Source organism: Galeopterus variegatus, unplaced genomic scaffold (genome assembly GCF_000696425.1).
Source record: "Galeopterus variegatus unplaced genomic scaffold, G_variegatus-3.0.2 Scaffold287, whole genome shotgun sequence".
In the NCBI taxonomy this organism is placed as follows: Eukaryota; Metazoa; Chordata; class Mammalia; order Dermoptera; family Cynocephalidae; genus Galeopterus; species Galeopterus variegatus.
The window spans coordinates 315,410-328,996 of NW_007726398.1; the positions used below are offsets into that span (position 1 = coordinate 315,410).

At 36.7% G+C, this 13,587-nt stretch overlaps 1 protein-coding gene across 1 annotated transcript in view; it reads right to left on the reverse strand.

Annotated features, from left to right (window-relative positions):
• Positions 1-13,587, reverse strand: part of TTN (titin) — a 274,143-nt gene that overhangs the window by 119,720 nt on the left and 140,836 nt on the right. The window contains exons 156-168 of the mRNA XM_008567052.1: positions 9,646-9,729; positions 9,450-9,533; positions 9,087-9,170; positions 5,038-5,121; positions 4,842-4,925; positions 4,675-4,758; positions 4,456-4,536; positions 4,233-4,316; positions 4,019-4,102; positions 3,811-3,888; positions 3,330-3,413; positions 2,769-2,858; positions 2,416-2,493 (exon numbers count right to left, since the gene is read on the reverse strand). Of these exons, the coding sequence (XP_008565274.1) occupies positions 2,416-2,493; positions 2,769-2,858; positions 3,330-3,413; positions 3,811-3,888; positions 4,019-4,102; positions 4,233-4,316; positions 4,456-4,536; positions 4,675-4,758; positions 4,842-4,925; positions 5,038-5,121; positions 9,087-9,170; positions 9,450-9,533; positions 9,646-9,729 (1,083 nt within the window). The remainder of the gene's footprint in view (positions 1-2,415; positions 2,494-2,768; positions 2,859-3,329; positions 3,414-3,810; positions 3,889-4,018; positions 4,103-4,232; positions 4,317-4,455; positions 4,537-4,674; positions 4,759-4,841; positions 4,926-5,037; positions 5,122-9,086; positions 9,171-9,449; positions 9,534-9,645; positions 9,730-13,587) is intronic.

Below are 13,587 nucleotides of genomic sequence, written 5' to 3' on the forward strand. Positions count from 1 at the left end.
TGGATGCTTTTTCTTCATATATTATTTCCTCAGGAGTCTCTTCAACTTAAAAAACATAGTATTTTATTTTAGACTGTATTCAGTATAGAATGCTGCAACTGCTGAGCTGAAACTTATCAACTTAGTTATACTCTAGAACATATTCTTCAGAGGACCCCCAAATATCAAAAACTTTGATACATGAATCAGAAAGATAAATACATAAGACCCATCCACAATTACAGCAAGAATGATAAAGACAATTGTCATCTTTCTAAGATTTATAGAGCAGCCATGTACCTTGGGCAGGTGGAGCTTCTGTCTCCTCAGGGGTGGGCACGGACACTTTCTTTTCTGGGATGATATCCTTGGGCACTTTAGGCACTTTAAAGATATTGATTTTGTTTACTATTAAGAATTTAGAAGATGTGCAAGATTCTGCAAAGAGCAGGCAAAGAGTACAGAGGAAAGACCTTCATCTTAAAAGACATCATAGGGAAAATGGCTTCTGAAGTATGGCACCCTTTGGACATCCTAATTTTATAAATGAATCTTCTCAGCCTTCTTCATTTGCTTCTTGTTCTCTGTGTAGCCTTATGTGAAGATTTTTCCCACTGGTCTAACTTTGACACTTAAAAAACATGCTCTATATTTTCTGAGTAATTGTTCCTGCACTCTCAACTCTTACTTCCATGTGGTTGACTTTGAGATCTTCCTCTCCAGGCCTGATCTCTTTCCGAAGATCCTAATACACATTCCCATATTTGAAAAGTGAAAAATACACTCAGTATCTTCTTCTAATATCAGTACAGGCTTTCTCTTGGCCATCTAACTTCAACCCTTATAATTATCTTGGGCTTTTCAATTTCCCTAATCATGCTGATAATAGTCAGAGACCAATTCAATCTCTGTCTCTCTCAAATCCAATCCCCCTTTTCATTTCTACCACCATTGAATTTGTCCAACTTTTAATGACCTTAAATAGTGGTAATAGCTCTTTACTATTTCCAGTGCCTTTCAGTAGCTTGAACTATCTTTTTGAAGCCCAAATCCTATTAATTTGTTCACTTTGAAATCTTTGAGGCTCTCTATTGCCTAAGAATAAGGTAGAAGCCTTATACTGACATTCAGAGAACTCCAAAATATGACTCCTATCTTTATATCCAGCATTATCTTTCAAGATAGTCCACAACCAATCCACAATCAAATTACATAAATTTATTTGACAGTCCTTGAACTTCCTAGACCCTTGTACCTCTGTGCCTTTCAATATGTCTTCCCTTCTCCTAGGATACCACTTACTGAATTTATACATGTAAACATCCATCAAAATTTAAAGTTCTATTCTTCCACACAGCTGTCCATGGTGTTTCTGCCTGAATTTAATCTTTTGTTACCCTGTGTTTCTATAGCCCTCTGTAATTCACTTTGAAAGTGCTATTATCTCCCATCTTTATTAGAGCAGTGTTATCTTTCTATCCTCTCACCGAATTTAAGTTGTTTGAATACAGGACAAGGTCTTAATTTTTCTGACACAGTGTCTTGTTAATGGTAAACATTCAACAAAATATGCTGAATTGAGCTGTCCAACATATTAAGTGAGAGCAGGACCTTTTCTACCACGTGTACCCACATAATATATCATGGCACAACTGAATCATTCATTTTTCTGCTCCTACTTGTCTGTTTCATCTTTTCTCTTTGCCCTCATTATTTCCCCCTTCTTTCTGTGGAATGTGGTCTTGAATAAACTCATACTCAGTATTTTTTGCTCTTAAGAACTATTATTAAAAAGCTTAAATAGCAATCAAAGAAATATATATCTTTTCTTCATGGCAGGTACCTTTTTCTGGCAGGACTTCTGGTTTTTTGGTAACGGGCACTGGTTCCTTCTTTACTGGAACAAGTTTCTTGGGCACTTCAGGCACTTTGAAGATATTAGTTTTGTTTTAAAAAGAGCATTTAAAAACATTTTTAAAAGTTAAGAATAGAGAATCTATAATTAATGAAGCAGCATTAAAATTAATGGAAACAAAGTAAGGATATTTTTGTACACAGTTATGCAAGAACAATGAAGATAAGTTATTGGACTCTGCCTTAAGATATGAGTAAATTTTTTTCTTTTTATGATGTCAATGATGACATGAATACCTGTAGCTGCTGGTGTTTCTGGCTTCTTAACAGTTGGGACCTTCTTCACTGGGACAACTTTCTTTGGCATCTCAGGTACTTTAAAGATATTAGTAGCATTTAGTAATATAAAATTGCAAGATGCCGCATAAACACATTAGTTTGACAATTCTGTTCAACACCATAACATACACATAGATGACAGTTAACCAACCCATAATACAGCACAACACGCAATAAGAAAAGAGTGTAAAATTTTAGACAGCACACAAAATATGAAGTAAATATTTACTTTAACGTAAGTACCTTTAGGAGGTGCAGCTTCTGGCTTTTTGATGATGGGAACTTTCTTCTCTGGGACAATCTTCTTAGGCTCTTCAGGCACTTGAATGACAGGAATTTCTTTTAGAGTCAGATGATTACAATGAAAAGTTTAATACTCATGAATGAATAAAAAAAATTACATGTATTTCTTGATATGCACATTGTAAAAGTCTGTAGGACCAAAGTGTTATGTGTGCAAATGACTTATGTTCCTGTCGATGATGTTAAATTTCAAGCAAGGAGATAGAAGACTGACATTTTACCTTAAAGAAGATATATAGAAGACATAAAAATCAAAGGACTGTATTTTCCATACAGTGGATCCTGCCTTGTACCTGCTGGAGGTGGAGCTTTTGGTTCCTCCTCTTCTGCAACAGGAATTGGCTCTTCTTCTTCAGGAGCAATTTCCTCAGGTTCTTCATACACTTAAAGATATTAGTTAATTTTATTTCAGTGTGTAGAACAATAGTATAAAATGCACAAAATATCACAATAAATAGTAATCTTGATTTCTTCCCTTGTTTCAATTAGTATCTTCTATTATTTTTGTTAAGGTAAAATCTATCTTATTTTCACTGACTTCTGTGTCTATTGATTTGAATGCTTAGAAAGCCCTTTTGGTGTTTAATGTCATGTGTACTCATGAGCTCTCCCAGCTCACTTTCTGTGTACATTAGGGAAGCTTTATTTGATACAGCTTACTATGACCTATGTACATACTGCCGACTGATAACACGATAAAGATTTGAAATTGGAGCTAATTTAGAATGATAAAGTAAGACAAATAATTAAAGGATAGAAAATGATCTAGAGATAATGAGTTAGGAAAGAAGAGGAACAAAGCTTAAATTAGAAATAATCACAACTGGGGAGTTTATTAATGGGCTTACGTGTACCTTCTGGGGGAGGAGACTCCACTTTCTGGGGAACAGGAATGACTGGTTTCTCTTCTAAGACAGGTTTCTTTGGCACCTCTGGCACTTTAAAGATATTAGTTAGTTTTACTTTTGGGTAGTTGGGAAGTATATGAAATTTATACCATATCTATTTCACATTTTGTTTAAATAACCGAGGGACAGATCCAAGAACAAAATTCACAATAAGGTCAGTGATCTGTCTTTGGAAACCCACATAGTGAGGAAGAAAATATGGCCTATTAAGAATAACAAAACCATGTTAGTAAACTCTTCCAACGCTTGTAATAAATGCATCTTTTTTTTAAAAAAAATCAGTGATGTTATTGAAAAACATTTAAATTCTAAAAGTCCAGAATGGCAGTTATGATGTAAGAAGATCAGCAAACAAAGCGTTCGATAATAGGTGACTTTTGAGTCAAGAGTGAGTGCTTTTCTGCAGAATCTTGTTAGTGACATGTACCTTTAGCTGGTGGGACTTCTGGCTTTTTGGGAACAGCTACTTTCTTTTCTGGAACAACTTCTTTTGGAACTTCAGGCACTTTAAAGATATTAGTATTTTAACATTATGAACAATCTCTGGTAACCACTTATCACATTTACACAGAAGAAAACACTTAAGAGTTGGAAGCTGTTTCCACCTCCATTACATAGTTGACAGCTGCATGTACCTTTAGCAGGTGTGACTTCTGGTCTTTTGGGAACCATGGAAGGCATTTTCTTTTCAGGAACAACTTCCTTGGGCACCTCGGGCACTTTAAAAGATATTAGTAGTTTTTAAGCACATATTTTCAATAACATATGAAATTATTAAGTAGAGCAGTGGAATAAAATATTTTAAAGACAGGCATTTTTCTGTAGGAAGCTACTGGCAGTGAGAAATACCTTTCACTGGTGGTGGCTCAGGCTTTTTGGCGATGACAGCAGGTGCTTTCTTTTCTGGGACAGGTTTCTTAGGTGGCACGGTCACTAAAGAAATTAGAATTTATGTTTTAGATGTAGTGAAGATGAGTGAGGAACAAGACAAGAGCTCATAATGCCCAACATTGTCAGGGCGAGGAGGGTGAAAGTTGGGCTCAGGCTTCCAGGAGCTTTGCCAAGTAAGTACCTTTCGGAGGCACAAAAGGCTCCGGCTCTTCGACTTCAGATGGAGGCTCTTCCAGGGCAACTTCCTCAGGCTCCTCATACACTTTAAAGATACGAATGAGCTCATTTTAATATGAGATTTGAGCACAGTATATAAAATATTTTGCAAAAAGATGTTTACAACACTAAGGAGAGAGTTCATCCTTTTACAAATACTAGTTTGAATAGTTTCATTAATTACCTTCAGGGGGAGGACTTTCCGGTTTGGGGGGAATAGCTTCAGGCACCTTCTTTTCTGGGACAGCTGCCTTTGGCACCTCAGGCACTTTAAAGATATTAGTATTTTCATGATTAGACATGATAAAGACAAAGGGACCTTATCAAACATAGTGACATGGGAGTGACTACCTTTTACAGGTGGGACTGCAGGCTTTTTAGGAGGAGTCACAGGTACTTTCTTTTCAGGGACAACTTCTTTGGGAGCCTCAGGCACTTAAAAGATATTAACGAAATGAAATTTAGGAGTTATGAAGACCACTAGAACAAAATATTTTCAAGAGCAGAAGAGTTAGATCTTATGGAGCCTAAAGTCAGTGACAAATACCTTTCACAGGTGGGACTTCAGGTTTTTTAGGAGGAGCCACAGGCACTTTCTTTTCAGGGACAACCTCTTTGGGAGCCTCGGGCACTTAAAAGATATTAGTGAAATTACATTTAGGAGTTGTGAAGACCACTAGAATAGAATACTTTCAAGAGCAGCAGACTAAGGTCTTCTGAAGTCTAAAGTCAGTGATAAATACCTTTCACAGGTGGGACTTCAGGCTTTTTACGAGGAGCCACAGGCACCTTCTTTTCAGGGACAACCTCTTTGGGAGCCTCAGGCACTTAAAAGATATTAGTAAAATTATATTTAGGAGTTACAAACACCACTTGAACAAAATATTTTTAAGAGCAGAAGAGTAAGATCTTATGAAGCTTAAAGCCAGTGACAAATACCTTCTACAGGTGGGATTTCAGGTTTTTTAGGAGGAGCCACAGGCACTTTCTTTTCAGGAACAACCTCTTCAGGGGCCTCAGGAGCTTAAAAGATATTAGTAAAATTACATTTACGAGTTATGACGACCACTAGAACAAAATATTTTCAAGAGTAGAATTGGATCTTTTGAAACCTAAAAAGTCAGTGGCAAATACCTTCTACAGCTGGGACTTCTGGCTTTTTAGGAGGAGACACAGGCACTTTCTTTTCATGGACAACCATTTTTGGGGCCTCAGGAGCTTAAAAGATATTAGTAAAATTACATTCACAAGTTCTGAAGACCACTAGAACAAAATATTTTCAAGAGGAGTAGAATTGGATCTTTTGAAGCCTAAAAAATCAGTGACAAATACCTTCCACAGGTGGGACTTCAGGCCTTTTAGGAGGAGCCACAGGCACCTTCTTTTCAGGGACAACCTCTTTGGGAGCCTCAGGCACTTAAAAGATATTAGTAAAATTTATTTAGTAGTTGTGAAGACCACTAGAACAAAATATTTTTAAGAGCAGAAGCGTTAGATCTTCTGAAACCTAAAGTCAGTGACAAATACCTTCTACAGGTGGGATTTCAGGCTTTTTAGGAGGAGCCACAGGCACTTTCTTTTCAGGAACAACCTCTTCTGGGACCTCAGGAGCTTAAAAGATATTAGTAAAATTACATTTACGAGTTAGGAAGACCACTAGAACGTAATATTTTCAAAAGGAATAGAATTGGATCTTTTGAAACCTAAAAAGTCAGCGGCAAATACCTTCCACAGGTGGGACTTCTGGCTTTTTAGGAAGAGACACAGGCACTTTCTTATCAGGAACAACCTTTTTGGGGGCCTCAGGAGCTTAAAAGATATTAGTAAAATTACATTCATGAGTTATGAAGACCACTAGAACAAAATCTTTTCAAGAGGAGTAGAATTAGATCTTTTGAAGCCTAAAAAATCAGTGACAAATACCTTCTACAGGTGGGATTTCAGGTTTTTTAGTAGGAGCCAGAGGAACTTTCTTTTCTGGAACAACCTGTTCTGGGGCCTCAGGAGCTTAAAAGATATTAGTAAAATTACATTTACGAGTTATGAAGACCACTAGAACAAAATATTTTCAAGAGGAGTAAAATTGGATCTTTTGAAACCTAAAAAGTCAGTGGCAAATACCTTCCATAGCTGGGACTTCTAGCTTTTTAGGAGGAGACACACGCACTTTCTTTTCATGGACAACCTTTTTTGGGGCCTCAGGAGCTTAAAAGATATTAGTAAAATTACATTCATGAGTTATGAAGACCACTAGAACAAAATATTTTCAAGAGCAGAAGAGTTAAGTCTTCTGAAGCCTAAAGCCAGTGACAAATACCTTCTACAGGGGGGATTTCAGGCTTTTTAGGAGGAGCCACAGGCACTTTCTTTTCAGGAACAACCTCTTCAGGGGCTTCAGGAGCTTAAAAGATATTAGTAAAATTATATTTACGAGTTATGAAGACCAATATAACAAAATATTTTCAAGAGGAGTAGAATTGGATCTTTTGAAGCTAAAAAATCAGTGACAAATACCTTCCACAGGTGGGACTTCAGGCCTTTTAGGAGGAGCAACAGGCACCTTCTTTTCAGGGACAACCTCTTTGGGAGCCTCAGGCACTTAAAAGATATTAGTAAAATGGCATTTATGAGTTACGAAGATCATTACAGTAAAATATTTTCAAGAGCTGAAGAATTAAGTCTCCTGAAGCCGAAGGTCAATTGATAAGTACCTTCTACAGGTGGGACTTCTGGCCGTTTAGGAAGAGCCATAGGTACTTTCTTTTCAGGGACCACCTCTTTTGGAGCCTCAGGCACTTAAAAGATATTATAAAGTTACATTTATGAATTATGAAGATCACTAGAACAAAATAGAAGAGCAAAAGAGTTAGATCTTCTGAAGTCTAAATTCAGTGACAAATACCTTTCACAGATGGAACTTCAGGCTTTTTACGAGGAGCCACAGACACTTTCTTTTCAGGGACAACCTCTTTGGGAGCCTCAGGCACTTAAAAGATATTAGTAAAATTACATTTAGGAGTTAAGAAGATCACTAGAATAAAATATTTTCAAGAGCAGAAGAGTTAAGTATTCTGAAGCCTAAGGTCAGTGACAAGTACCTGCGACAGGTGCGATTTGTGGCTTTTTAGGAGGCACCACTGCTGTTTTCTTTTCAGGGATAATTTCTTGAGGAACTTCAGGCACTTAAAAGATATTAGTAGTTTTTCACTTAGAGATAAATGGGCTAAAAATGTTTCCAAGAGCAGAAGAGATATTTGTTTTTCAGGATAAGGACAGGGGTTTAAAATACCTGTGACAGGTGAGACTTCCTTTTTGGGGGGCAGGGCCATGGCAACTTTCTTTTGTGGGACAACTTCTTGAGTTTCAGGCACTTGAAAGATATTAGTAATTTTACATTTAAGTTAATGAAAAGAAATGGACTAAAATTATTTTGAAGAATGGAAGAGATACTCTTCTGCTGAATAAGGTTGAGCTGACATGTACCTGTAACTGGGGGGGCTTCTGGTTTTTTGGGTGGTTCCTTGGGAACTTTCTTTTCCATGACTTCTTGAGGAACTTCAGGCTCTTGAAAGATATTAGTAGTTTTACACTTAGATTAATGAAGAACAATGGTCTAGTATTGTTTTCAAGAAGGAAAGAGATATTTCTTCTGAAGAATAAGGTTGAGCTGACATGTACCTGTAACTGGGGGGGCTTCTGGTTTTCCGGGTGGTGCCTTGGGAATTTTCTTTTCTGGGATAACTTCTTGAGCAGCTTCGGGCACTTGAAAGATATTAGTAATTTTACACTTAGATTAATGAAGAACAATGGTCTAGTATTGTTTTCAAGAAGGAAAGAGATATTTCTTCTGAAGAATAAGGTTGAGCTGACATGTACCTGTAACTGGGGGGGCTTCTGATTTTTTGGGTGGTGCCTTGGGAATTTTCTTTTCTGGGATAACTTCTTGAGCATCTTCGGGCACTTGAAAGATATTAGTAGTTTTAGAATTTATGAATAGAGAAGGCATGTATTATAATGATTGTGAGGATTACAAGCCAATATTTTTTCTTAACAGAGAATAAATACCTCTCACAGGTGGGGCTTCTGGTTTTTTGGGCACAGCCACAGACACTTTCTTTTCAGGTATAACTTCTTTAGGAACTTCAGGAACTTTGAAGATATTAGTATTTTTTTAGTTAAAAACTATAAAGGGAGAATATTGGCAACACATTTACCCATGCAAATATAATGTGGGACTGGTAGACACTTGCATACACCCTTTCCCACAGCCCCTGGGACATCCAACATCAAAGGATAAATACCTTTAGCAGGTGGAGCTTCTGGCTTTTTGGAAGGAGCCACCGGTACTTTCTTTTCAGGGATGACTTCCTTTGGCGGCACTTCAGGCACTTCAAAGATATTTATAATTTGTGTTTAGAAAAGGTAACAATAATTGATACTTATATTATATAAGCATATACCAACATATTTTGGATAGCTATTGACATTTTTTTTCTTTACAGCTATATCATCATTATGTATTAGGATTTTTATATATAATTTTCTAGTTAAAATAGCAGTTATTTTTCTCCCTAGTTTGTACAATTTTGACATTACCTTCAGGGGGAGGACTTTCCGGTTTGGGGGGAATAGCTTCAGGCACCTTCTTTTCTGGGACAGCTGCCTTTGGCACCTCAGGCACTTTAAAGATATTAGTATTTTCATGATTAGACATGATAAAGACAAAGGGACCTTATCAAACATAGTGACATGGGAGTGACTACCTTTTACAGGTGGGACTGCAGGCTTTTTAGGAGGAGTCACAGGTACTTTCTTTTCAGGGACAACTTCTTTGGGAGCCTCAGGCACTTAAAAGATATTAACGAAATGAAATTTAGGAGTTATGAAGACCACTAGAACAAAATATTTTCAAGAGCAGAAGAGTTAGATCTTATGGAGCCTAAAGTCAGTGACAAATACCTTTCACAGGTGGGACTTCAGGCTTTTTAGGAGGAGCCACAGGCACTTTCTTTTCAGGGACAACCTCTTTGGGAGCCTCGGGCACTTAAAAGATATTAGTGAAATGACATTTAGGAGTTAAAAAGATCACTAGAACAAAATATTTTCTAGAACAGAAGAGTTATATCTAATGAAGCCTAAAGTCAGTGACAAATACCTTTCACAGGTGGGACTTCAGGCCTTTTAGGAGGAGCCACAGGCACCTTCTTTTCAGGGACAACTTCTTTGGGAGCCTCAGGCACTTAAAAGATATTAGTAAAATTACATTCATGAGTTATGAAGACCACTAGAACAAAATATTTTCAAGAGTAGAGGATTTAAGTCTTCTGAAGCCTAAAGCCAGTGACAAATACCTTCCACAGGTGGGATTTCAGGCTTTTTAGGAGGAGCCACAGGCACTTTCTTTTCAGGAACAACCTCTTTTGGAGCCTCAGGTACTAAAAAGAAATGAGTATTTTTACACTTAGAAAATACAAAGATGACTAGATACAGTGAAACATTTTCTGGAAGAAAATAAATTTTTTTTTTTTTGTTCGCTGAGTCTGAGATAAATGTTAGCAACTACCTGTAACAGGTGGTGTTTTAGGCTTTGGGTGAGGAACTTCTGGTGTTTTCTTTTTGGTGACCACTTCTTTGGGAGCTTCAGGCACTTTGAAGATATTAGTAAATTTACATTTGCGTCACAAGAGTCAACATAGTTGTGAGTTACATTTATACATCAAAAGAATTTTCAAGGCTAGAAAAGTGGTCCTTTCTATCTCTCCACCTTCCCATCCCACCATAAAGGACAGTTAGGAATGTACCTTTGACAGGTATAACTTCAGGCATTTGGGGAGGATGCACTTTCTTTCCAGGGACCACTTCTTTGGGAGCCTCAGGCACTTTAAAGATATTAATTTTTTTTTACATTTAGGAGTTAGAGGAATCAGTACAAACAGGAAACACATTTATACAAGAAAGACATTTCCCACCCCTCTAAGCTTCCAGCAAGATATACCTTCGTTAGGAAGGACTTCAGTCTTTTCATGTGGAACCACAAGCATTTTCTTTTCAGGGACAATTTCTTGGGGAGCTTCGGGCACTTTAAGAAATTAGTATTTTTATGTTTAGTATTATGAAGATCACTAGGAGCAGCAAAATATTTTTAAGACTACAAGAACTAGTTCTTCTTGAGCCAGAGAGTGTGGTAACTTGTACCTTTAACTGACGAAGGTTCTCTTTTTTTGAAAGGGACTCTCTTTGCAGGAACAACTTCTTGAGGAGTTTCAGGCACTTGAAAGATATTAGTATTTCACATGTAGGAGTTAAAATGATGAATGAAAACCACAAGTTAACAAATACAGCTTTCTAGAAGTCTCTTCTCTGCCCCTCCATATTCCCCTTGCTCCACTAATAGACTAAGTCTAAAGAGGTTAGTGGATCCTTGAAGAGAGGTGCGCACCCTCCTTCAGCACCTAGCAGAGTCTTGTGACACTCTACACTCTCTTTATAAAATATTTGTTGAATTAGTACTTTTAGCAGGAGGGTTTTCCATTTTGGCAGGAACAGCTACAAATAATTTCTTTTTAGAGAGAACTTCTTGTGGAACTTCAAGTGCTTTAAAGATATTAGTATGTTTATGTTTAAGAATTATGGATGCATGTTAGAAAGAACATAATTTTAAGAGCAGAGGACAGGTAATTTCTTCTTCCGAGTCTGTTCAGAGGTGTTGTGTACCTTTCATAGGTGGAGTTTCTGGCTCTTTAGGAACATCTTCAAATTCTTTCACTTCAGGAGCAACTTCTGTCATAGCTTCTGGTGCTTTGAAGATATTAGTGTTATAGTTAGAGGTTAAAAGGATCAGTGGAAATATTAATCATATGAACTGAATCAAAGTGATTCTCATGGCTACCAGATGCTTCCTTCAAGAATTTGATGAGGTATAAGGTCTTAAGGAGAGCAACCAAATCCTATTTGCCTTTGTTTATTATTTCCTAGCTCCCTAACACCTTCACATAATAAGCACTTATTAAATGTTATAAATGGATGAAAGAAGAAATGATGGGAGAGTGATATCTTTAGTGAGTGGTGTTTCCTTTACAGGGACAACTTTCTGGTGTGATTCAGGCACTTGAAAGACACGAGTGCATGGCACTTTGGAGTTATGAAGAGCAGTGAAGAGTCCCCCTGTAAGGGAACACTCCAGACTGCACCCAGAATCACTCCATCACACCCTGAACCCGACCACATCCTACACCCTGAATCTGATTCTTCAGCAGTGTGAATACTTGGTTTTCAAGGGCTGTTTTTTGGTCACGTCAGGCACTGTCAATATTAGTGATCTTATTTCTTGGAATGGTAGACGTATAGAAAATTAGATCATGGAAAGCGTGTGTGTGTGTGGGGGGAATTGATTAAATTAGTCGTGTCCTTTTAGCTATTAGTTTGAGAAGAACAAAACAGCCATGTTCTTATCTGCGTCGGCTTCTTTTTGCACTCTCGCCTTAGCTTAGAAAGAGGGGAACTAAGAGACTCCAGACTGAGGAAAATATGTCAGAGTATCTGGATATTTTTTAAGGTACAGAATATCACAGGTATTATGATGAAATTACTATTCTGAAAGTTTAAAAACTTTCTCATCTTTTGATTTGTCTAAAAATATTCAAAACGGAAAAATGTATGACTCTTGGAAAATAAAAGACTACGAGAGGAGAAAATAAGGGCAGAGATCCAGCTTTAACTGGAATTATTTTTGCCTTGGTTTTGGTAGGCTGTTAGGTGGTGTAATGTGACAGAGATGATATTAGAGGTGGGGTAACTTCACACTAAATTAAATATTTTATTTTCTTTAAGTAATAGCTTTCTAAAAATATTTCTATGATATTTAAGTCTTATGGGAAATCAGTTATTTCAATTTCACATGCTTGTTTTTAGCAGTAAGTTTATGTTAATAGAAAAGTAATTCCAACAGGCTAATATATTATATTCTGGAATTTCAATCCCATGAAGGGTTGGATTATTGATTTATAGTTCACAACCAAGAGCTACTATCATTTGATGACACTGAGTCCTGCTTTCAAGAGAGTGTGTGAAGCCAATTCTACGTGTTTCAGGGTTATACATGTTATAAGTAGCCTCATGTAGATTTTTTTCTAGCTAGTCTGATTTTTTATTTTTGTAAGAAATGGTGATAACTATTTCCTATTGAAGAATACATCTGAGTCACACTTGAACATATTATGTACACAAATTTTCTCTGGAGTCCTCACAGATAAATTGTATAGCTCAACCATCTTTTATATGTGTAAGTTAATGATTTCCCCCCTCAATTTTCTTTGGAATGACTCATTGGGATATGTGTATATCTGGTCAAGCTTCTGATGTGGGGGACACGCTTCTCTGAAATGATTTCCTTGGTAGCCACTGAAGCTTTAAAGATATTAGGATCTGTATATGTGTTAATCACAACTACAAACATGAGACAGGAAAGCTGATTTTCTTCTGAGTTGTACCTGTTGTTGTTGGTGGTTTTCTTCTTTTAGTAACAGGAGTTTGTTGTTTCCCTGGAACCACTTCCTTGAAGACTTCAAAATCTTTAAAGATATTAGTATTTTTTTTTAATTGAGAAAAGGCAAAGGCATAAAGACATGACATAGTAAGAAAGTTAGGTATATTAACAGATATTGTAACTTTGAGTTAGATATTTTATTTTTAATAGTTTATCTTTGTATTTCATGTGAGTGGAACTTGACTTTTTGGGAGAAAGTCATGGATAGCTCCTTGTCTTAGGTATGTCAGGTACTTTAAAGATATTAGTATTTTAGTATCAGAGATTGTGAGAATGTACATAAAAAACTAAACATGTTTTGCAGGCTGAAGAAGATAGATTTTCTTCTTTATATTTCCATAACTACAGAATTATACCTTCAGTTGGAGGAAGTTCTGGAATTTCAGGAAGAGCCTCAGGTAGCTCCACTTCTGGTAAAACTTCTCTGGTTGTATCAGGCTCTTTAAAGATATTAATTGGTTTACACTTAGAAGTTGTAAAAACAGTAAATTATATAACATGCAGCTTTTGAGTTTTAAAGCCAAAATATTCATTTGAACTTGATGTAGTTGA